General features: G+C 40.4%; 1 protein-coding gene and 1 long non-coding RNA gene across 4 annotated transcripts in view; one reads left to right on the top strand and one right to left on the bottom strand.

The window, feature by feature from the left end:
• Positions 1-16,697, top strand: part of LOC137340016 (uncharacterized) — a 76,008-nt gene extending 59,311 nt beyond the window's left edge. For both annotated transcript variants that reach the window (XR_010966680.1, XR_010966679.1), the window contains 3 exons: positions 13,320-13,422; positions 14,417-14,533; positions 14,988-16,697. This is a non-coding gene — a long non-coding RNA (uncharacterized lncRNA). The remainder of the gene's footprint in view (positions 1-13,319; positions 13,423-14,416; positions 14,534-14,987) is intronic.
• The window catches only part of nhlrc2 (NHL repeat containing 2), an 88,856-nt gene that overhangs the window by 30,290 nt on the left and 32,941 nt on the right, over positions 1-25,625 (bottom strand). For both annotated transcript variants that reach the window (XM_068002179.1, XM_068002178.1), the window contains exons 3-5: positions 14,791-15,246; positions 12,678-12,799; positions 11,120-11,249 (exon numbers count right to left, since the gene is read on the bottom strand). In XM_068002179.1, coding sequence (XP_067858280.1) covers positions 11,120-11,249; positions 12,678-12,799; positions 14,791-15,246 — 708 coding nt within the window. The remainder of the gene's footprint in view (positions 1-11,119; positions 11,250-12,677; positions 12,800-14,790; positions 15,247-25,625) is intronic.

Here is a 25,625-nt window from a genome sequence, read left to right on the forward strand (position 1 = left end):
CAAGTGTTGGTAAAAGTGACCACCGCATAGTCCTTGTCCCATCTTCACACTGAGGACACTCTCCATTGTGTCATACGGCACTGCCACTGTGCTAAGTGGAATAGATTCAGAACAGAACTAGCAGCTCAAAACTGGGTCTCCATGAGACGCTGTGGGCCATCAGCAGAATTGTATACAACCACAATGTGCAACTTCATGGCTCGGCATATCCCTCACTCCTCCATCACCTTCAAGCCAGATGACCAACCCTGGTTCAATGAGAAGTGTATAAGAGCATGCCAGGAGCAGCACCAGGCATACGTGAAAATGAGGTGCCAATCTGGTGAAGCTACAATAAAGGACTACATGCATGCTAAACAGCAGAAGCAGCATACTATGGACAAAGCTAAGCGATCCTATGATCATTGGATCAGGTCAAAGCTCTGCAGTTCTGCCATATCCAGTTGCGAATAGTGGTGAACAAGCAACTAACGGGAGGAGGCTCTGTGAACATCCCCATCCTCAATGATGCGGAGCCCAGCTCGTGAGCACAAAAGTCAAGGGTGAATTGTTTGCAATCACCTTCAGCCAGAAGTGCCGAGTGGATGATCCTTTTCGGCCTCCTCCTAAGGTCCACATCATCGCAGCCTTCAGCCAATTCGATTCGCTACACGTGACAGCAAGAAACAACTAGGTGGACTGGACACAGTAAAGGCTATGGGCCCCGATACTATCATGGCTGCAGTGCTGAAGACCTGTGCTCCAGAATTAGCCATGCCTTTGGCCAAGCTGTTACAGTACAACGACAACACTGGTATTTACCAGACAATGTGGAAAATTGTCTCGGTATGTCCTGTCTTCAAGCTGTTCCGGTGTTTTGGGAAGAGGCCGAGCCTTGATGTGAAAAGGTACTAAAAAAAGACAATTCAATGGGATGATTTAATCATGTTTGTTGTGAAATATGTATTTTTTTTTATTTTTAAATTTGTTTTTGGTTAAACCCTTACTTTGGACATTAAAAATTTCAACTACTGGGGGAAAATGGCAGGTAAAAAAAAAAAAATCACAAATATTGAAATACTTGTGGGAAGCCATTGCCCAGATTATGCAATCAAACCATAATAAAATGTGGGCATAAGAATTTATAATGGAAAAATTTGACACAAAAAGTGTAACAAAAAATGTGACAACTGGAAGTCAAGTTTTGTAGACAGGAAGTGCATGCCAACATAAGATATAGTTAAGATATATAAACAGAACAAACAAAAACTGTTGCCTTCTCACTATGTCAGTATTTTTGCTTCTTCCTACACCTCATAAACAATGAAATTGGAAAGCAAAATATTCCAAGTGCAATTTTATATGGCTTTTTCAACTTTTCACCACTTGACGCCACAAAAACACAATCTTTCTGTAACATTCATTCTTCAATCCATAGCCAGACAAAAAAAAATTGAAAATAATTGTTTTGATAGGAAGCACATAATGACAAGACACAAAGTCAGATACAGCTGTCTAAGGCTGCTCCAACTGAAGGAACATATCCGGAAAAGAAAATACTTTCAACACAAAGCAATTCTTATTTATTTTCCCACAATAGTTAAAATCTATCTGTTGGAAGAAATCCACAATTACAAAACTTCAACCCTCTGCAAAGACCCAACATTTCATGTTGGTTTTAGCTACCAATTCATTTCAGCTGATGTCAGCTATGAACCCGCATCGACAGAACAGGGGATTGGTGTCCGGTTTTATCTAAAACATGGATTTGGAAATGCCACTTATTCCAGTTCTGATTGAAAACAAAATGGGGGCAAGGAAAAGAGGTGGCTAAGAAGTGTTCACAAAGATCACAAAAATAAGTACAGGCAAAGGAGGCCATTTGGCCCCTTTAGTTCATCATTCAGTAGGGACCTACAGTTTCCCCATCATAGCAAGTGCCTCTTGAATGATTTTGTAATTTTTGCTTCTACTACCTTATCCAAAAGACCATTCTGGATATCAATCACTTTTGTGTGAAGAAATACTATCCGATATCAGTTCAGAATTTGCCTTTTACTAGTTTGTACCATGTCCATTTGTCTGACGTTGTGCCTTAACTTGAAACAATGCTCCAGATTAGCCTTTTTTATTCCACTTAGAATATTACAATCCTTACAAGATCAAAACCGAAGAGTCAGAGTTTTTCTAACCGTTCCCTGCTTCAGGGCTTGGATGCTTCCATTGTACTTTGGTGACATTAACTGAATACTGCTCTGAGATGCAGGTTGATCATACAGTTACAGCAGGGCAGCCTCAAACTTATAAAAGAAAGAAAGACTTGTATTTATATAGCACCTTTCACGACCTCAGGATGTCCCAAAGTGCTTTACAGCCAAAGAAGCACTTTTGAAGTGTAATCACTGTTGTAATGTAAGAAACGAGGCAGCTAACTTTGCACACAACAAAGTCCCATAAAACAGCAATGAGATAATGACCAGATAAATCTGTTTCAGTGTCTTTGGTTGAGGGATAAATATTGGCCAGGACACCAGGGAGAACTCTCCTGCTCTTCTTCGAAATAGTGCCATGGGATCTTTCACATACACCTAAGGGGGCACTCGGGGCCTCGGTTTAGCGTCTCATACGGAAGACAGCACCTCCGATGGTTTAGAACGCCCTCAGTGCTGCACTGGAGTGTCAGCCTAGATCCTGTGCTCAAGTCTCTGGAGTGGGACTTGAACCCACAACCTTCTGACTCAGAGGCAAGGGTGCTACCACTGAGCCACGGCTAACCTATAAGAGGGCAAATGTGTTGAGAAGCCTTGCAAGATGTATCTTATAAATATATATTATTGTATTGTTAATCCATTCGGAGTAACGTTTGTTTAAGCTACGTTTACTAGTCTTTGGTGTGTGTGTGTGTGTGTATATATATCTTGTGTGCTCAGTAGTATGTCCTTAAAGGTATTATGTTGATTCTGAACTGATGTTTTCCTGAGTACTACCCCTCAAAGAATTTGTATAAGCTCTTCCCGCATTCCCTTGAAATTGGCCCATTTAAAATTTTATATCTGAGCGTAGGCTTGCGGCATTAGTTTATCGCATCCTGTTACAGTAACTGTTGCTCAAGGCTGCCACTACTTGCATTGCTTTTTGGGTCACTTTCCATACGGTGTTGTAGTTATTACACAAACCAAAATATTACCTGATAGAACATACTCAGTAGCAAAATAATGTTATCTGCAAGAGGAAAACAATCATTCAAGTATGCAATTAGATTACGCTTTCAGTAATTTTTTGTTGCCACAGGGGAATGTTTCAAGCACAAAACTTCAGCAATTACAAACATGAAATATACAAAGCACATACCGAAAAAATTAAATAGAAAACTTTCGCTTATGGCTAATCTCCAAGATAACATTTTATGAAATGATGCTCATAAGGTTTAGTATTTTAGTTTTCAGTAATGCATAATTCCCGTACTAATAAACTGCACAAGTTTAATCACATTAATTTAGTTCCAGAAATCTGACAATTATTAAAATAACAAAGTTAGACTAAATATCTTAATTGTTAAAACATTAGTCAAAGTATTCCATGATGCTAACTCTATAGCATGCTTGCCTATTCAGCAAGTAAACAGGGTTAAAGGTAAAATCAAATCCAGTTTTGGTCTACAATACTTACCAAAAATAAAGTTTCTGAAAAATTAGCACTTAAATCAATTGAACTGTTGGGATATTAAAACTGAAAGCTTACAGGATTAAATTTAATGCAATCACTTGTTTCTGTATTCACAGTTCAACCATGAAATCAGTGTGTTTCACATCAGGAGTCAGACCCAACATCCGCTTAAAAATTAAATGAGAACACGGGTCACACTAGATTTGTCCTGTTATCTCTGTAGACAGGACTAAGTGGCTACGGCTAAATAATACCTCATTAATCAATCTACTAAAAATATATATGGCTGATTTTGGACTATTTATTAATTTTAGTTGATTAGGTTACTGCAAGTTTAATGTTCAAGTTATAGAATAAGTATTATTTACAGTACAAGCTTCTTTCAGATGAATTCACCTATCTACCATTACCAAGCGATCTAAAAAAAATGATGCATAGGCTAAGCTGTTTATTCAGTTTCTGTCATCTCCTGACAACTTCAATAAAGCTCTTAAAGTACTAAACACAAGCATTCCATTAGTTTGTTTACCCTAAAATACTATCAGAAACCAAACAAAGAGAATACCTAGAAATAGCAGTTCAAATTTAAAGACTTGTGATCTATGACACCAACAATAATTCATTTCACAACAACTAATTCATTTTGTATATCAAGTGCATAAATAACAAACACGTTGTCAAATTAATTCTATATATATATATTTATTGTTAAAAAAATTTTGGGACTCCATCTACTTAATCACTGTATGGCACATGGGTTCAGTGTGACAACATGCAAATAACAAAAGGTGCTAAATGGATGTAATACACTTTATTGAATGCGTCAAACAAGGACACAGTGTGGGTAACCTCAACTTCTCCTGGCATACTTTTTGCCTTTCTAGATTAATTGGACAATAATTAAAAATAAAACAAAAATATAAATAAAGCTTTATCTCTAAAACAGACTTCCACAGTGCTCTGCTGCATAACTGTTTTTGACAGGTGTACTAATCATTGATAATTATTCATGAACGAACAAAATTATAAAGAGATTGAGAAAGTGAAGGCTATCTGAAAAACCAAGGAAATACATGATTTCTAATGAAGAGTAAACCTTTGCTAGCCTATCACATTAATGGTTCCTTCTAATCTACTTTTTGTCTTTGGTTTTCTCTCCCATTTTCCTACTCTTACCAGACATTCCAACAATGTCACTGCTCAGCTCAGAGGCATATTTGGTGTGGGATGAGAAGTTTTGTTTAATAAGTTTAGCTCCCTCCATAGAGATGGTCCATAACTATGAGACTTCCCTGTCAAGAACTGGTAAAGCTCTTTAGAAGTGGAACGAACAGTTTTTCTGATGAACAGAAAAATATTTCTGATTAGTAAAGAAAATCTTATATTTAGTCTAGTTAAACCTGTATTTTTTTTCTTGACTGTTGAATTTTTAAAAAAAAAACATTTTACCACAAATTAATACTAAATGGCACCTACTATTAATGGTTTCCATATTAAATATGTTTGCTGTTGCCAAACATTTATTACATTTGTTATTTGTAGGTAAAAAATTGTATTTCCTATTAAATCAGAATTGGGTAGAAATTACTGTTGATGTTATTGTACAAACACTTAGAATTCTTGTACTAAATCCCTCTTTGTTATTTTAACAGACATCAACCTGTGAAAAAATAAATTCCTCTATTAAAATAAAAGAAAGGTATGAGCACATCAAGTTTCCATTTGATAACAGCCGAAAGTAACATCCACCCGATACGTTTTGCCGCATAAATACTTTGTTACTTTCGTATTTTTGAAACTGTAGGCTATTGGATGCATTTCCAAATAAAACTCAGTCTTTGCAGCAGACTTTAATAGAAAACATTTGTTTTAGCAGAAGCAAAGAATGTCTAAACAGACATGTACGACAATTAAATTTTGAGAGGCTTTATTCTGTTTAAACCTGTGAATTAAATGACTATTAAAAACATTTAATGTGAAATTTAATCCAAGAGTGGGAGGAGTAAACATTAAAGAATATGCAGAATTTTTCAACATTCATATTGTTATAAATGAACATCTGCTAATCTTGAAGTATTTTCCAATGCTGTACAACCATGTTCTATCCAGAATCTAGAGAATTGAAGACATTTCTTTAGGCTATTTTACACATCTGATCGATTACCAATGGATACCAAAATAAACATGAGAATGTAACTTTAGTTATTTTCAGGAAATATAAACACAAACACATACATACCCTTCAATCAGCACGGTAGCTAAGATGGCCTGGGATGCAGACTTCTCACAGTCACTTGGTGGATGAGTTGATTAGAAGTGAAATCTTGTTGGTAAGATTTTAGTGAAGCATAATGGTGGGCATATGAAATTTTAATGTGGTCATACTTCTAGACATTTTTCCACTGGCATTTTGATAGTAAAGCATAATGGTGAGCATGCAATTTTCATACTGCATCCACTTGTTCTGTGGAAAAATGCCCAGCTGTACAATTATAGATACTGTCCTTTTAAACTTGGATTATGTGTGGAGAGAGAATTTTGAGTTGTATAGAACTAGGGTGAAGTAATGCTGATTACGATTACTGACGGCAGTGGTTGAAATAAAAAATGATGTGATTAATTCAGAGCATTACATAACATTAAAATATATTACCTTAAGTGTGATTTTTCCTGTAGCATATTGGTGCCAATACATTAAATAAGCCTAAAAACAACACTGATAGGCATTCTGCAAGGTGAGATTAGTTCCAGCTTTTCTCTTCCCTGCCCCATCTCAAGATGAGGTGCTCTGCTGTTTGCATCACATCAGCTAAAAACTGGCAACATTTGCCCAAGTGAGTTTGAACACCAAATCAAACTTTTGATCTAAATTAGAAACAAAAAGTGCTGGAAATACTCAGGATAGGCAGCAACTGTGGAGAGAGAAACAGAACCAACGAACAGTATACAAAGTTGATAGAAGCACAAGTAAATCGCTGTTTCACCTGGAAGGAGAGTTTGGGGCCCTGGGCGGTGGGAAGGGAAGAGGTGAAAAGGCAGCTGTTGCATCTCCTGCACTTGCACGGGAAGGTGCCGTGGGAAGGGGAGCGGGTGTGGGGGTGATGGAAGAGTAGACCAGGGTGTTGAGGAGGGACAGGGACAGGGCTGTCCAGGGCTCCAAACACGTCTTCCAGGTGAAACAGCGTTTTACTTGTACTTCTTTCAATTTAGTATACTGTATTCGCTACTCACGATGCGGTCTCCTCTACAATGGGAGGACCAAACGCAGATTGGGTGATCGCTTTGCTCAACAGCTCCATTCAATCTGCATGCATGACCCTGAGTTTTCGGTCGCTTGCCATTTTAATTCTCCGTCCTACTCCTACTCTGATCTCATTGTCCTTGGCCTCCTATACTGTTCCAATGAAGCTCAAGGGAGGCTCAAGGAACAGCACCTCATCTTTTGATAAGGCACTTTACAATCTTCTGAACTCAACATTAATTTCAACAACTTCAGATCATAACCACTGCTGCCATTTTTTCCGACAGCAGGTGCTGATAATGGTTCTGCTGTTGCCATTTACAGCTCTTCTGGACCCATCTTTTGTTTCTTTACTTGTCCCACTCCCAGAGCATTTACTCTGAATCAAAAGAACTATGAAGAATTAATAGTTTTTTCTTGTTCTTTGCTTTCTTACACAAATTGAAAAACAAAGCCAAGACAAAGTATAGTACAAATACATGACCATAATTCTATGGGAAAAACACCCACGGGATTCTTATGTGGCTGTTTCAATCAAACTTCTGTTCAAGTTTTAAGAGATTAATTTGTTGGTACCAATGGTTAAAACTGTACATTTTTGTGGAACAAATTTAAGAACAGGTTTAACCTTCAAAATAATTGCAAGATAAAAATGAAAATCACTTATCAGTATGAAATACTGAGGCTTTACTGGTTTAACTGGTAATTGGAGTAGGTACACACACTATTTGAAGCATACACCATATTTGAAGCACACGGGTATCATTAATCTATACCCTACATGCTTATGGAAGTCCCTTCTCCTCCTCCTCCTGCTCAACCTTATTACTCAACATTCCAAACACGTTACAACTGCTTCCTTTTACAATACAAACAAGAGCTTTGAAATACAGCTTGATACTTGTGCACGCAAGATATAGAGATAACTTAGTGTTCAGAAGTAAAGACTAAAAGCCTGTTATAGATAATAAACAAGAAGGGAACATTCAGTCTTTCTGTCTCTGTGGCGTCTTCATTCCTGTTCACATGCAATTAGACCTTAAAGTAATAGGGTAGAACTGGAACACAATCTTCAACAGAGACAAATTCCTCCCCATTCCCATCCATAATCTTCAGGAGAGTTGACACCATACATGCCAACTGTAGACTTACAGGGGGTCCTGTCCATGTGCCTTCGCTCATGGACCAAAATCAGTGCTAAGATGCCCCCACCCACGAGCTCCTACCTGCTTGCTCTCCTGCTTTGATTGACCACGCTGTACACTGTGGGCAGGTATTCTCATCAGATTGGCAACTGCAGTTCTTAGCCTTCAATCACAATAGAACTGCAATTAGGTAGCAGGATGGGATGCTTTTGAGGAGATAGAACGAAACAGTGAGAGAGAGAGCAAGAAAAAGAATGGAAATCTAGCAGCAATTAGGGAAGAGAGAGACCAGAAATAGCACGGGGAGAGTGCACTTTGACGAGTGCTTCCCTATTAGCTCAAATCTCCCATTCACCAAAGAAAACCTAGCCATCTGTAAAACTACGGGTTAGAAATTGGGCCATGTAGCACCTGGTTGTTTCAGCGCTATGCGGCCTCCCGAAGTGACAAGATGGCGTCTTAGCTGTGCACACACTTTTCCAGCGTTATTTGCATTGGATGCCATCTTGGTATAGGTATTAGCGCATGCGCAAATACCGAATGCCGGCAGCATGTAAAGTAAGGAGAAAATGGATACAGTGTGAAACGCTGATTTAAAGTGATAGACACCATTTTGGGACTTAATGCTCAATTCAACGCACAGTTTTAACCATGACCATCTGAACATGTCTTAGAGTACCTGGGGGACCTCCACCAGCGCTATTTAAAGGGACCTTGCAGGATTTACAGGTTAGTAGCTGGACTATTGCTTCTGGTTGCTGATGCATTTGTAACTGTTTTTGGAGGTCTCCTAGACTTGAATACTAGGACGAGGGGACATAGTCTAACATTTAGAGTCAAGACGCGCAGGAGTCAAGTTAGGAAACACTTCTTCACGCAAAGGGTGGGAGAAGTTTGGAACGCTCTTCTGCAAACGGCAGCTGATGCCAGCTCACTTGTGAATTCTAGATCTGAGATTGATAGATTTCTGTGAACCAAAGGTATTAAAGGATATGGGGCTAAGGCAGGCATATGGAGTTAGGTCACGGATCAACTATGATCTCAGTGAATGGCAGAACAGGCTCGAGGGGCTAAATGTCACTGCCACTTGCTGCCTCCTGTTATGCACGACCTTCTCTTGCAAAAAAGCGGAACATGTGTCTGGGTGATGTGTCTGTCATGGTTGAATAGCTGCCAGTGTATGTGACCTGTGAATTGTGGGTGGGCTGCTTACAACAGTGGTGATGTGTAAGGGTGAGAGGAAGCATCTGATTGGAAGAGTTGAGTACTAATGGAAAGAGTTTGTTGGTACGTGGGTGATGGGGGGGGTGTAGTGCGTGGAACAGTGGATGCAGCTAGTGGTGGAGTTGGTCTTGACCTCACTCACCTTGACCACTCATGTCAAAGCATTCACCTTCTTCCTGCACTGTATCCATGTTCGTGGTGCTGTGTGCCTGGCATTGACTTCGTCCCCTGCTGCCTCCAACTGCCTTTTGGCCTTATGTCTGGAGGACCTCTTGCCATCACCGCACCCCCCCACCCCTGCGGATATAGGATGTCCCTCCTTCTATCCATCTCTTACATCAAGGCCTTTAGTGCATCAGCAGACAACCTTGGTGCACGCACTCTTGCAGGCATGGTACCAACTCAGATCGGCAGATTGGTGAGGTCTGGCATGCAGATTGGAGGATATGGGATTTAGTAGTACGCAACCTTTATTCAATGTTTTAATATAACTCATCAGTTTGTAAACATAAGGACGGGACCTGCATCTGTGTTTTACGTGTGCGATGTCTGATCTCCGTTCAGACTCCATGCAGACAGAAGACTATTATTTTTAGCAAATAACAAGTACCGACTTCCGTTGAGATTTTAAGAGACAGCCTCCCTTTGGTGGAAAGTGCGCATTTACTTGAATCGATGTGTAAGGCCTAGATTTCAACGCTGCTTGAAGGTGAGTACTGAGGCCGGATGGAGTTCTCGTCTTGCCTGCGCAGGGGCCATTGGGCACGGGTTAATAGCGGATCGTGCTACCTATGCCCAATAATAGGCCTTATTCAATTTTTCCCCCATGTTCCTATTCACTAAAGTGTATTCAATGGAGATCCAGCATTCGCTGAAAAAGCAACCAAAGTACAGATTTTTTTCCCTTCCCAACTCATTGTGGCAGCGAAGTTGGTTTTTAAATCTCTAACTATGTACCTCTAAAAAAATAACAATTATAACTAATACATAGAAATTAAATAGCTCTGCTAATATTCACTAAACTTCCCTATAAACTTAATTATATCTTAGAAATCGTGTAGTAACTGTCTCCTGCACAAGCCTCCCCCCCACTTTTTTGGGACCTGTATCTTGCGTTCTGTATATGTGGTTTTTATTTGTTATTGCTGATATTTCCAGGGCTTTTTGCATGCTTGAACTCAATAACCCAAAAGGCCTCTGCTTAAGCACTAACCCTCAGTGTTACTTTATGCAAGCAGCGGCCCTCGGTGAATAAATGAAAATGGGGATCGTAGCAAGAATAATGAACGGGAGAAAGATTTGTGGATATATAGGCTCTCGGAGCAAGCCCCTAATTTTTCTATTCCCACTGTTCTACGTCATATTTATTAATTTCTTCCAACCGTGGCCCTTCCTATTTATTTCTCACCGGGATTTTTTTTTAACCTCCTTCCAATCAAGTTGGCTGCCTATCTTATCATGGACTTTAACAAAGGTAAGATATAGAAATTGACTACATATGTAAAAGAACCAGGGAGCCATAAGAGATTTTGAGAGATACAGAAGAGAATGCTCCATACATTATAATGAAGAATGAACTGGTTAAAAAGTGGACATTGGCCACAACGAAGAGGAAAGTGATTGCATATGACATTTTTCAAACTCAAGTGTGACGTATGACGGCGGAGATTCACAGGGGAAAAAAATATCAAAATACACAGATTGTGTAAAATATAAAACGATCTTTATCGTCTATACATAATAAAACATAATACGCCCCCATTTATAAGTAGCTTCTTCACAATTTCAGAAGCTAGTATTACACAGAATTCATTGCTCTATCTTATAAATGTAACATATGCTTATAAGGAAGTAACAATCTCACCATTGGTGCCAAAAGCTAGATCCCACGGTGAACTGATTGACTGTTCCACTCCTGTCCTACCACCTTCCTGGTCAGTTCCTTGAACTCCTATTCCCGCTATTGTGCTCACCCTTTCAGTCGTAAGGTCAATCTAAACAAGGGAATAAATGGTGCCCGTCAAAATACATTTATTTAATGAGTCTGCATACAAACTAAACAGGACCCATGGGGACTCAAAATCTACAGGCCTTCGTTCTTGTCCATTGGGAATCTTCACCGCTGACCTTGCTGGAGGATCTGGGATTGGTGGGGGGGGGGGGGGGGGGGGAGGGGAGAGAGATGCTCCTTATTTTAAATATTTCTGGCAGGCACTCACAACCACTCCAGGCCAAGACCCCTAGATGGTGTCCATTTCTGCATGGAGGCAAACGTATCTCCTTGCATTCGCATACCGGCCACCCAGGGATCCAAGGTTTGGACTGAGGATACTCTCAACCTAGGAATTCCCTCCTCCAGCCACATCCCCTCTGACGCAGGGGACCATGTCTGGAGTAGGTTGAGCTTCCATCCCAAACAAGCATCTGAGGAAACTATCAGCAGAAGCAAGAGCCCAGGGTATCTGGGTCCCCAGCCTAATTAGTGTAATAACCTGTAAATAGCATAAATTTAAAAATGCAAATCCAATTTGCTCAGGAAATTTTTGGTAAGCTGAATAATTTTAAAACAAAATTACATTTTCAATATACTATGCAAAATTGTAGGTGATAAAAAACACATCTCAGGACAATTTTCATCAGAGGTTTTTTTTCTTTTTCTTGCCTCCTCCTCCTCTCGAAGACGTTGATTCCTTCCTGGAGTAGGGGTCTATAGGCACTGGTCATTCTCTGGTACCTCACATAAGGGGCCATTCTTCATGTGTGAACCTAATCAGGTTTATTAGCAGGCTATTCATCCATGGAGCCTGTTCCTGTCCTCACTCCACATCCACACAAGTAGACTTCCAACAGAGGTTAGTGGATTGTGATCAGGAATAGGAAACCTGGCTGATTTTCTTCTCCCTAATCCAGGAGCATTGAGACCAACTATAGCACTCTTACCACCACCCCAGCTGAGATTGGCTAACTCAGAACAGTCTAGAGGTTGATCCTTAGACCTTCCTAGTCTATATGTCTTAGCTACTCGCTGTCTTAAGCTGAGCCATGTCCGCAACTGCAGATATACTTAAAACGCATACCACTGACTTCTTTTATTAGTTTGCAAAACCAGACAGTTCAAATGTATATTAGCTTATCTAGTGTAAATGTACAATTACTTCTTTCCTTTCCCTTAACTAGATGGGAAATGCCATTTTTTTTCTATTGGTAAAATGGATTTACAAAAACAGTGATTACACAAAGCAGTAGAAATAATCTACAAACTACTACCTGTTCAATATGGTATAAACATTTAATATCAAGTTATACAGTTAAACTAAATGAGACAAATGAATACTAGGCACTTTATAGAAACAGAAATACATAAACTACTAGTATAAGCCATAGCACTACTGATTTGTTACCATTGATAGCTTTTTCCTTACCTTTCTAATTGTATGGTTCTCAGTATCTGCCACAAAGATGATATTATCCTTCATCAACACCCCTTGAGGAGAATTGAAACTGGCTTCACAAATGCTCCCATCTTTCCATCCACTGTTTGGTCCTGGATTTTAAAAATAAATGTCACACACTTTATAATTTTATCACAAATTTACAGTAAACAGCAAACTGCATCACTAAAATATCAGAAGCTTTGGAATAAGGAATTCAATAGAGAGTATGCAAAAGATGTTGAGGAACACCCTTCAAAAAACAGTTTTCAGAGATACTTGGACTTCTGTAAGTCAAAACTCTAGTTATATACAACTAAAGTCTAGAATTCTGCAGCATGAACATAAAATATAAGTAAATAATTTGGTACATGTCTTGTATGTACATAATTTACACTTATAAATTGATGTAGAATTTGGGAGAGTCAGGCTCCCAAATGGCTGTAACCCATTTCAACTTTAAATGCGACAAACAGACTTAACTTAGAAAGAGATGCAGCAAGTCAAATTCTTAAGTTTAGGGGGAGTACTCAAAACATAACTGTACAATATCTATTTAAATAAGTAAATTGCTTAGGAATCCTTCTACTTCATGAGAGGTTAAATTTTAATCTAATGTTCCTATCCATACAGGTTCCTGCCAATTTTCTATCTACAAAATGTTCCACAGAATATTCTTCCCAGATGTGGGTGCTGTTTGAAAGATATCAGAGACTGAAGACTACTTTGTACTCAGGTGGTACTGACATTTTCACACGCGGTGTTTTTTTTGATCAGCATTTGGGCTCAGAAAGGATGCCAATCTGTGCTGAATCCTCTGCAGCTGTATGCTGGCAAGCCTATGCCTTATGTCAGTGGAGCTTTTCTAGTTAAATTTAAAGACGCATTAGTCTTAGCAAAGGCGCCATCCGGTGTACTATTTAGCCATACAGATCAGAAAATCCCAGGCTTAGTGACTCCAGTTGAAAAATGTCTTTGTGTGATGTCAGGTAAAGACCGAATTGGACTTGGCTGTGAAACCCTGTGTTTGAATACCGACAATTGCTATCTGAGCTCACACATAGAGAATCCCTACTTGAGAAAGGTACTGCTCCTGCTCTTGGAACTGTACCTGGGTAGTCCAATGCCTTTAGGAGAGAAGGCGAAAAAAAATGGGATAAGCATCAAAAAAATTGAAGACTCTACTCATGTAACTGAAAATGTTTTGCATTTCCTAGTGTCAAATTAATTTGCAATCAACTTACTTAGGGTTGATGTCATAATGTATTAATGAAAAAAAACTCATAGTTTGCAGAAGCATGCTATATTTTAATTAGTACTGCATTTTTTAGCTTTATTCATGATATAATTCTTAAACTAGCTAAGAAGGTACAACTTTTTATTTTAAGAATAGATGATATCTGTTGAGCTCCAAGTTTTATATCTGCCATATTAGGATTGATCACAGCCATTTCAGTAGTAAGATTCTTTGTCTGCATATCAAACCACAACATTCTGCTACTGCTTTGCTTTAAATATAGCCTTACTACTGGAGAGAACTTTGTATCCAAAGTTAACTGCTTTCTGCATGAAAGAATCTGTCAGAGATATGTTGTAAAGATGCAGTAATTATTAGGCACTGACTATTAATTACTCAGAATTGACTGTACTCCCACTGCTACTAATGTAGGACCCCAAATTATAACCTGTACAACTTCAGTTTGATCAGCTAACATATTCATTCCGCCCAGGCTCTACTGCACCAATGAAGAAGGCAAGATAACACATCTGTTCATAGAGATAAAAGGAAAGACCACAAATGGTGGAAATCTGAAATGAACATCAAAAATGCTGGAAGTGCACAGCAGGTAAGTCAGCACCCCAAACAGAAAAATATGTTAACTCTTCATAGCTCGTTTAATCTATCTCTCTCTTTCAGTTGCTGATTGACCTCTTGTGTATTTCCAGAATTTCTCAGTTTAGAAGACATCTCTTCTGCATTTCTATATACAACATGTATAATAAATTAACGACTCTGCTTAGAACTGATAGCTTTGCTGGCACTGTTGATTAATAAAGGATATTTTTACTACAAATACAAGAATCAGGCAAGAGAGAGTCTTACCTCCAACTGAATAAAGAACTTCTCCATTTTTTTCGGTTACCAAAATCCTATGATGACCAGAATCAGCGATTGCTAGTCTACCTGCAGAATTATCCACTGCAATTTTAGCCGGAAAAAGCAGTGAGGAGGGAGGCAAGGAATCTTTGTATAATTTCAATTTGATGCCATGATCCCTAATTTCTCCTTTTTCTTTATAGTATTTCAAAGTCACCGAAATAAAGGGAGAAAGCTTTTCTTTGTGTCCTTCTCCAATCAGAGTGAACAGCATATTTCCCCGTGGACCTAGAATTACTAGCGTTGGCCAACAGGTCACCTCAAGCTTCTGCCACAGCTTTGCATCAGCATCATTCACGACTGGATGTGTAATATTATAACGAAGAACAGCACTCTGAATGTTCTTAAGAACCTTTTCATTCGGGAACTTCGCTGAATGGACACCAACAACTACCAGTCCATCTGGAACAGGAACATATTAAAGAATTAATACAAAAGGAAATGAGTTAGCAAAGCTACTTTAAAGAAAAACTCTGTCATCGCTGTGAAGTGGTCAAAATGATAGCAACAATAAATTCCAGTGCAACTGTTTTATAAGAAGTAACTTAGGAGAAAATAATTGGTAAACGTTAAACAGAAATGAACACGGGAGGAAAAAAGTATTGTCAAATTGTATACCCAACATACTGCAATTTAAAACTATTTTCTATTTTCAGATCTAATAAAGGAAAGTATCCCGTATGCCTTCTTAACCACCTTATCTACCTTCAGGGATCTGTGGACATGCACTCCGAGGTCCCTCTGTTCCTCTATACTTCTCAGTATCCTACCATTTATTGTGTTATTTCCTTGCCTTGTTTGCCCTCCCCAAATGCATCACCTCACACTTCTCTTGAAATCCATTGTAAAATGACTGATATAGATATACTACATAGAATATACTATTTTCTCATGAAGTCAATCTCACTACAGTACAAACCACATGCTACACTGCATTGTTACAGGGATCAAAGAGTACATGAATCTGAAGACAATCAATCAGAGAAGCCTGTAATCATTTGAAAAAGGAACAGTCACTGTTCTAAGTATTAACTCCTCTTACTCTAATCTTGTACAAATAGTAATAACTGTATCTTTATATAGTAAATATATAATATATAAACATATACATATAACATAAACATGTGTAGAAACATGTTACAAGGAAGCAACATTCCATGTTTCAGATGACACAAACTCTTGAGGGCTACCAAAGATAAGCTCCCATAGTTTATCAATGACATTTTAGCATTGTTCTATATATGTAGAGTAATTTTTTTGATACCGTCAATGCAAACTTAGATTATAAAGGGATAGACACGATCTTTCAGGACTTTATGGGAACGACTACTTGCATTTATATAATGCCTTTAACTTAGTAAGTGTCCCAAAGTACTTTACAAAAGGCAAAAATTAGCCAAGCAGTAATAAGAGAAAACATGGTCAAAGGGATAGGATATGAGATGATTTTTGAAGATGAGTAGAGAGGTAGCAAGGCAAAGGGTTTATGGAGACAATCCCTGATTTGAAGGTCAGGTAGTGGGATAGAATGGGATCAATCTTGGAATCAATGGTGGCAGCAAAGAGATAAGAGTTGGATGTTGATGATAGATATGTAAAAAGTGACTCCCTGCTTTCAAAAAATGCACCTAAGGGTTAGCGTATAGATGATAAAGGGCGGTGTTCTGGGGCAAACCATGGTGACCGTACAGGCACAGGTAAAACAGCTTGAGAAAATATAGTAGCTATATTAGGACAGGTAGAAATGGAACTAGGGGAAAGTAAGCTATGAATATGGATCACAGAGGGAAGGGAGTTGAAGAGAATGTGATGGTCAACCAGTGCTGAAGATAGTGTGGAGGTCAACAAAAAGCAGGAGGTTGGGGGGCGGGGGGAAGGGGGGGCAACAAACCACAGTTGAAATCACATAGAATGTCACCGGAAATGACCTGATCAGTGATCCAAACCAGAGAAGTGGGAGGCTTGGTAGAGGGGGAGATGTTTAAATGAGAAAAAGGAATCAGCATTGTGAGGATAGGTCAAGATAAAACCAGGAGATGACTGCCACACCTCTATGACAGTTCAGGCAAGGAACATAATGGAATATGTAACCAGTAAGCCATTATGTCAACAGGTGAATACCAATGGTTCATTTCAATTTGTACTGCAAGAGGTTGTTTCTCAGAATGTTGGAAGCACTACAAATCTGCATATTGGTTATTTGTAAGGACAATTAGCAGGACTGCAAGTACAAATACTGGATAATAAAAGCTTAATTTTAAAGGAAAGAGTACAGAAAATGAAGGATTTAATTTATGCACGATACAAGCTATGTAGCCAAGTCTGGCATGTAAGTCATCACTTTACATTGGGTACTGCATGGTTGGGAGCTGCCAGGCTCAACAAAATACACACATCACCTTGGTTGTGGGTAATATTCTCATCTCTGAATCAGAAAACTGTGGGTTCAAGCCACACTACAAACTTGAGCACATAATCTAGACTAATACTTCTTTGTAGTACTGAAGGATTTCTGCATTGTCAGAAGTGCTGTTGTTCAGTTGAAACACTGAACCGAGGTGCTGCCTGCTTGCTTAGTTAGACGTAAAAGATCCCATGGCACAATTCAAAGAAAAACAAGGAGTCTTCCCTCAACTAACACCACAAAAACAAATTCATTCATTTTTGTTGGTGTTTGTTATTTGCAAATTGGCTGCATACTAACAGAGATTGGACTTCAAAAGTAATTAATTAGCTGTAAAGTGCTTTGGGACATCCTGAGCATGTGATAAAGTGCTTTATAAATACAAGTTCATTCTTTCTCTACCTGAACTAGGACCTAACATTTATTCTTCATGGCTATGTAGTGTCATTTTATATTCCTTTTTTTCATCTGATGACTGGTTATATTTGAGGAAAATATGCATGGAAGTTTTCTTGCCTTAATGTAGACAAAAGAATGCTGGAGACAGGAAAATATACAACAAACAAACTGGATTATTTGATCTAGCAGTTAATCAGTTACGGGATAGAGTACCAACTAATGTGCTCTCTGTCCAGAAAAATGTAATTGTTTAAAAACTTGATTACCCGGCTGCATGGAAACTGAACTAATAATTTGGCATGGCTGACATCCCAAGGGGTGAGAGTGTGTTGTGTAAGGTATTGCAGCCCTGTGTGTCTGATACTGGTGTTGATGCTCCATGCTCAGAGCCACTTGAGAGAAATGAATCCAGGAGCCTTTTCCTAGTTTAGCAGTTCCCTTTCTGCTGTTCTGCTACACTCGTGGGATCTGTGGGAGCTCAGTATCATGTAACACTTCATATCGTGGACAATGTAGAAGAGTAAAACAAGAGAGAATTGCTTAAGCTTCAAGAAGTTTTTTATTATTTTAAAACAGGAAATATAAATTAAGTAATTTCTGTACTCCTGTGAAATCTGCTGTCTTTGCTCTCCTTTTGATAAATTTTACTTCTTAATAAACCCAATTCATTCTTTGAGACATACAATAATCATAGTGTTATTTATCCATCAGTTGGAGAGAGCAAGAACTTAAAGTGGTAATCCATTTTATTTGCAGTGTGTACTAATTAAAAGGATTAATTGTTCACGCTGCAGCTCACTTTCTGAAATTACTTTGCTGATAAGAACACATTTTGGTTCATAGGAAACATGGCTGTCTGTGGACCTTTGCTGTAGCAATGAGAAAGAGTATCTGGATAGTGTTCAAGAGCCCATATAAAATCTTTGTCTAATAATGGATTAAAAATTACAATAGAGTAGCATTTCAGTAGCAGATTTACATGGCCATAAATCCAGTAATTTAAAGATCTTAATATTTTTGTAACAAATTTCTAAATTTTATTTTATATACATACACACACACAGATGCATTCACAGCCCTGAATACATTTCCATTTTTTAATTTGGTAAACATTTCTTTATATTTTGCTCTAAAATGTTCATTACAGTTCATGACCTTGTACTTTGTTCCGCCATTTAAAAAGCCATCATACTTTAAAATATCTTCAGTTGACTACAAAAGGCAAGTTGTCTATTTTTAGTCTTAACGGCACCAAGCTGTCTGCGATGACGCTACAAACAACTTGGGTGGTACCTTTGATCGCCTGATACTTTTTGTGTGTAACTTTTATCGCTGATTAATACTCGCTGAGTCACCCAATCTGATCTGTTTGATTACTCCATCTACTTTCTGGAGATTATTTGCATATATATTTTAGTAGTCCCAAAAGATCGAATTTAGAAAAAAAAGAGTACTTTGCTTGTTACACCAACAGTGGAAACAGCAAAATTGTTATCTAATAGACAATGTAGCCAAGCAAAAAAAAAATCAAGCAAACCACTTTAAGGAGCATGTTAGCATCTACAAATGGCCCCACTACATTTAAAATTTTATTCAAGAACTCACAATCAGTAATGTCTCCAAAGATAGCTTTAAAAAATTGAACCTGTCTCATCAGCAATTACATTTTCCATATCTTTTCTGAATGATATTTAGGAATGAAATTAGACTCTATACAATTTTAGAATTAGCTGTCAATTTGAGTAGTAATAGATATATCAGTGTATTTTAAAAATCAATTTGCCTTGTAGCAGTAAAAAAGCTCAAACAACATTATTTGATAAGGAGGAGACATTCAGCAAAATGAACTAAAAGACTTTCTCTTACTATTATATATTAAAGTAGGTAAGTTGGGCATGTGTTTCATTGAACATAAGAATTAGGAACAGGAGTAGGCCATACGGCCCCTCGAGCCTGCTCCGCCATTCAATAAAATCATGGCTGATCTTCGACCTAAACTCCACTTTCCCGCCCGATCTCCATATCCCTTGATGCCCTAGGGTCCAAAATTCTATCTATCTCAGTCTTGAATATACTCTGCGACACAGCATCCACAGATGAGTGGGTAGAGAATTCCAAACATTCACAACCCTCCAAGTGAAGAAATTCCTCCTCATCTCAGTCTTAAATGGCCATCCCCTTATCCTGAGACTATGCCCCCTAGTTCTAGGCTCTCCAGCCAGGGGAAACAACCTTTCAAGCCCCCTCAGAATCTTATATGTTTCAATGAGATCACCTCTCATTCTTCTAAACTCTAGAGAATATAGGCCCATTTTACTCAATCTCTCATCATAGGACAACCGTCTCATCCCAGGAATTAATCTAATGAACCTTCGTTGGACTGCCTCTAAGGCAAGTATATCCTTCCTTACATAAGGAGACCAAAACTGTGCACAGTACTCCAGGTGTGGTTGCATCAAAGCCCTGTACAATTGTAGCAAGACTTCCTTACTCTTGTACTCCAACCCCCGTGCAATAAAGGCCAACATGCCATTTGCTTTCCTAATTGCTTGCTGTACCTGCATGCTAACTTGTACAAGGTCACCCAGCTCTCTCTGAACACCAACATTTAATAGTTTCACACCAATTAAAAAATAAACTGCTTTTCTATTCTTCCTATCAAAGTGAATAACCTCATATTTCCCCACATTATACTCCATCTGCCACCTTCTTGCCCACTCACTTAGCCCGCCTATATCCCTTTGCAGACTCTGTGTCCTCCTCACAGTTTACTTTCCCACCTAGTTGTGTATCGTCAGCAAACTTGGATACATTACACTCGGTCCCTACATCTAAGTCATTAATATAGATTGTAAATGGCTGAGGTCCAAGCACTGATCCTTGCGGCACCCCACTAGTTACAGCCTGCAACCTGAAAATGACCCGTTTATCCCTACTCTCCGTTTTCTGTCCGTTAATCAATCTTCTATCCATGCTAGTATATTATCCCCAACTCCATGAGCCCTTATCTTATGTAACAACCATTTGTGTGGCACCTTATCGAATGCCTTTTAGAAATCCAAATATACATCCACTAGTTTCCCTTTATCTACCCTGCTAGTTACATCCTCAAAGAACTCTAATAAATTTATTAAACATGATTTCCCTTTCATAAAAGCATGTTGATTCTGCCTTATCATATGATTTTCTAAGTGCCCTGTTACCACTTCCTTAATAATGGATTCCAGCATTTTCCCTCTTACAAGTCTGCAATAGCTGTTACTTGTATAGGTGGTGCTGATAGGTATTTTCAATGTTAACGGTGTCATGCTTCCCCTTGTGACACACACAAAATCACCCTGTGATTGCATGATCTGGCCAGCAGGTTCCTGCATTCATTCAGAATGCTTTTTGAAGGGTTTTTTTCATCTGATATTTTTCTTCCTCAGTAACCAAAATTTCTAAAGTCCAAAATAAGGTTTTAATCAAAATATTTAAAGAAAAATTATTTTAAAAAATGATATATTTCACAATGACATGATTACATTCATCCACTGAATTTTCTTTGTTTTCCAATGCCTTCATTAAAGTTTTTACTTGAAGGCGTTAGCCTCTTCCAAAAACCAAGCCTTGGACTTGATGGCCTAGAAATTTGATTGCGCCCAAAAATGCACAGGGGTTGGTGCACTGCACATGTTTGTTAGCGTTATCCCGGGCAGCATGTAATATTTATGCTGCATGCTCATCATCATGAGTCAGGCGTGCAGCCAGCGCTACACAGGTTATTCACGGCTGCACCTCTGTTTGTGGGGGGGATATCAGGCACCTCGGATGCTACTTAAAGGCATCCAGCATCTCTTAAAGGAGAGTTGTACACTGGCGTTGGACAGGAATGTACACTTCTGTGGAAAGAATTGTCTGTAAGAAGCACTGACAGGACACTCAGATTCTCTGATGCTGCTTTGGAGGCCCTGGTCCACGTGGTGGACAGGATAAGGGAGATCTTGTTCCCCCCAGAGGGCAGAAAGTCCTCCAGGCAAAAACTCTGCCGCCAGTGGGAAGACATCGCAGAGGAACATAGCTCCCAGGACATGGCTGCAATGCCGAAAGAAGTTCAATGACCTCACCAGAGTTGCCAAGGTAACAATACTTTTACTCTCTGCTCACACCTCCACCACCTCCAACCTCACTCCCCTCCCCTGCTTCCCATCACTTCCTACAATCAGTGTATCACACTTCACTACACCTCTTTCTCCTCATACTCACACTCACCATTTTTGCAACCCTCACTTCCTCACATCTGACACGCTATATACTAACTATTTTAACATGACAGATGCATTCTCCAAATGCCTCACAAGATTGTCACTCACACACTCCATTTTATCTTGCAGGAGAGGTTTGCTCACAACTCGAGAGCAAGCTGCCAGCAGAAGAAGCCAGCCCGTCAAAGAAAGGGTGCTGCCACCATGGGCAGGGGTAGAGTCATGGCCGTGGCGACTGGCAACATTGGAGGAGGGTTTCTTCACACCTTATCCGCTTTTTCCCTATCACTTCTATCTTTCCCTACACACCCTGCATGTTAAACTACAGATGCTTTCAGCAGCCACTTCTCTCTTTACTCTCCCTTCACACTAAAAACTAACCCTTGTCCCTCTTTTTCATTGCAGGTGCTGAAGATGTGGACATACCTTTGTCACTTGAGGAAGAGAAGGCCAGCTTTTCTGATGATGCAGCATCACTTGATCTCACCCTTGCAAGCACCAGCTCAGAGACTGGCATCATATGTACTTTAGAAGCGAGGCTTGAGGACAGGTCTCCACATGGTCTTCCCAAATAGATATAGTCTTCCCAAATAGTGGGAAGGAGATAGAGGAGAACATTTGCAGGCAGATTACAGAAAGATGCAAGAACTATAGAATAGTGATAATGGGGGACTTCAATTATCCAATATAGATTGGGGCCGTAACAGTGTAAAGGGCAAAGAGGGGGAGGAATTCCTGAAATGCATTCAAGAGAACTTTCTGGGGAATGAAGTGGGGCAGGTGGAGCATGTTTCAGTGGGGGAGCGTTTGGGGAATAGTGATCATAATATCATTAGGTTTAGAAGACAAGGGACAAGAAAGGAGATCTTCTTGCGGAGGCAGAAGGCATGGCCGAGACACTAAATGAACACTTTGCATCCATCTTCACTAGGAAGGATGCTGCCATTGTAGCAGTAAAGGAGGTGGTAGCAGCGATATTGGATAGGATTAAAAATAGATAAAGAAGAGGTACTTAAACGATTGGCAGTACTCAAAGTAGAAAAGTCACCTGGTCCGGACGGGATACATCCTAGATTACTGAGGGAAGGGTGGAAATTGTGAAGGCATTCAATCCTCCTCAGATATGGGGATGGTGCCGGAGGACTGGAGGACTGCAAATGTTATACCCCTGTTCAAAAAATGGAAGAGGGATAAACCCGGCAATTACAGGCCATTCACCCAATGTTAATGGTGGGGAAACTTTGAGACACAATAATCCAGGACAAAATAAATTGGCACTTGGAAAAGTATGGGCTAATAAATGAAAGTCAGCACGGATTTGTTAAAGGAAAATAATGTTTGACTAACTTGATTGAATTTTTTGATGAAGTAACGGAGGGTTGATGAGGGTAGTGCAATTGATGTTGTGTATATGGATTTTCAAAAGGCATTTGATAAAGTACCACATAATAGACTTGTTAGCAAATTAAAGCCCATGGGATTAAAGGGACAGTTACAGTGTGTTACAGGGGACAGAAAGCAGAGACTAAGGGAAGTATACAGTGGAATTTCCCAGGGGTCAGTATTAGGACCACTGCTCTTTTTGATATACATTAATGACCCGGATTTGGGTATAGAGGGTATAATTTCAAAGTTTGCAGATGACATGAAACTCGGAAATGTAGTAAACAATGTGGAGTAAATTATCAGACTTCAGAAGGATATAGACAGACTGGTGACATGGGCAGACACATGGCAGATTAAATTTAACGCAGGAAGAATGAGTAGAGGCAATATAAGCTAAATGGTACAATTTTAAAGGGGGTACAGGAACAGACACACCTGGGGGTGTATGTACACCAATCTTTGAAGGTGGCAGGACAAGTTGAGAAGGCTGTTAAAAAAGCATATGGGATCCAGGGCTTTATTAATAGAGGCGTAGAGTACAAAAGCAAGGAAGTTATGCTAAACCTATATAAAGCACTGGTTAGGCCTCAGCTGGTGTACTGTGTTCAATTCTGGGCACCACACTTTAGGAAGAATGTCAAGGCCTTGGACAGGGTGCAGAAGAGATTTACTAGAATGGTGCCAGGGATGAGGGACTTCAGTTATGTGGAGAGACTGGAGAAGCTGGAGTCGTTCAAAATCATGAATGGTTTTGTCAGAGTAAATAAGGAGAAACTATTTCCGGTGGCAGAAGGGTCGGTACCAGAGGGCACAGATTTAAGGCAATCGGCAAAAGAGCCAGAGGCGACATGAGGAAACTTTTTTTTTAAATGCAGAGTTGTAATGATCTGTAACGCACTGTCTGAAAGGGTGGTGGAACCAGATTCAATAGTAACTTTCAGAAGGGAATTGGATAAATACTTGAAGAGAAAAAAATTACAGGGCTATGGTGAAAGAGCAGGGGAATGGGACTAAATGGATAGCTCTTTCAAAGAGCTGGCATAGACACAATGGGTTGAATCGCCTCCTCCTGAGCTGTACCTATTATGATATTATGGTGATAAGCAGGAGGTGGAGCAAGGCGATAAGACGCCACAGGTGCCAGGTTGTCTGAAGGCGAGATAACTCTGCTGCAAAGGACTCAGATGCTAACTTTGAGGGCCTAGGCTATCGAAGTAGGCTGATGAGCATATGCCGGGATATGCTAGGTGCAGTGGGCAGGCTGCCAGTGAGCTTGCGCACAATGTTGCAGAGCATGAAGGAGTCCAGCTCCAACTTGAGTCAAGGCTTCACTCAGAGCATGGAGACCATTCAGCTCAACATGGGCCGAGCTCCATCAACACAACAGTGGTGCCCACCGACATGGAACCTCTTCTGATAAGCTCTCTCAGCTGCCATCTTTGCTTTGGGGGCCAATCTTGCCACTTGAGTTTGCAGCTGGACCTTCAAGGGCCACAGCAGCTCGAGGTCAACCACCATGGCCATCTGAAGTGTCCTCATGTTTAGCAGCCTTCCACCTCGCAAGCTGTAGCTAGGATAGGTAAACATGCGCACAAGACAGGCACTAGTGCTTCCACAAGAGTGGTTCAGAATTATTTTTGTTAACTGTTAGATACAAATGGAATTGAGTTGTTTGATAAATTTGTTTTTTGTTCTGGATTTGGTGTTGGTGTTTATATCTGTAGTGAAATGAGGGCAAGACACGTAAGGCTGGGCTGAAGGAAGGCAATCAGATGGTGGTAGTAAGGACGATGGTAAGATTATGGGATTGTGAGTGTACTGGGGCAGAGGGAGAGGGAGCACGGAGGTGGGGGGAGAGGGAGAGGGAGCACGGGGGTGCGGGGAGGGGGAGAGGGAGCACGGGGGTGGGGGGAGGGGAGAGGGAGCACGGGGGTGGGGGGAGGGGGAGAGGGAGCACGGGGGTGGGGGGAGGGGGAGAGGGAGCACGGGGGTGGGGGGAGGGGGAGAGGGAGCACGGGGGTGGGGGAGGGGGAGAGGGAGCACGGGGGTGGGGGGAGGGGGAGAGGGAGCACGGGGGTGGGGGGAGGGGGAGAGGGAGCACGGGGGTGGGGGGAGGGGGAGAGGGAGCACGGGGGTGGAGGGAGGGGGAGAGGGAGCACGGGGGTGGGGGAGGGGGAGAGGGAGCACGGGGGTGGGGGGAGGGGGAGAGGGAGCACGGGGGTGGGGGGAGGGGGAGAGGGAGCACGGGGGTGGGGGGAGGGGGAGAGGGAGCACGGGGTGGGGGGGGGAGGGGGAGAGGGAGCACGGGGTGGGGGGAGGGGGAGAGGGAGCACGGGGTGGGGGAGGGG

This window comes from Heptranchias perlo, chromosome 21 (assembly GCF_035084215.1).
Source record: "Heptranchias perlo isolate sHepPer1 chromosome 21, sHepPer1.hap1, whole genome shotgun sequence".
NCBI classification, from domain to species: Eukaryota; Metazoa; Chordata; class Chondrichthyes; order Hexanchiformes; family Hexanchidae; genus Heptranchias; species Heptranchias perlo.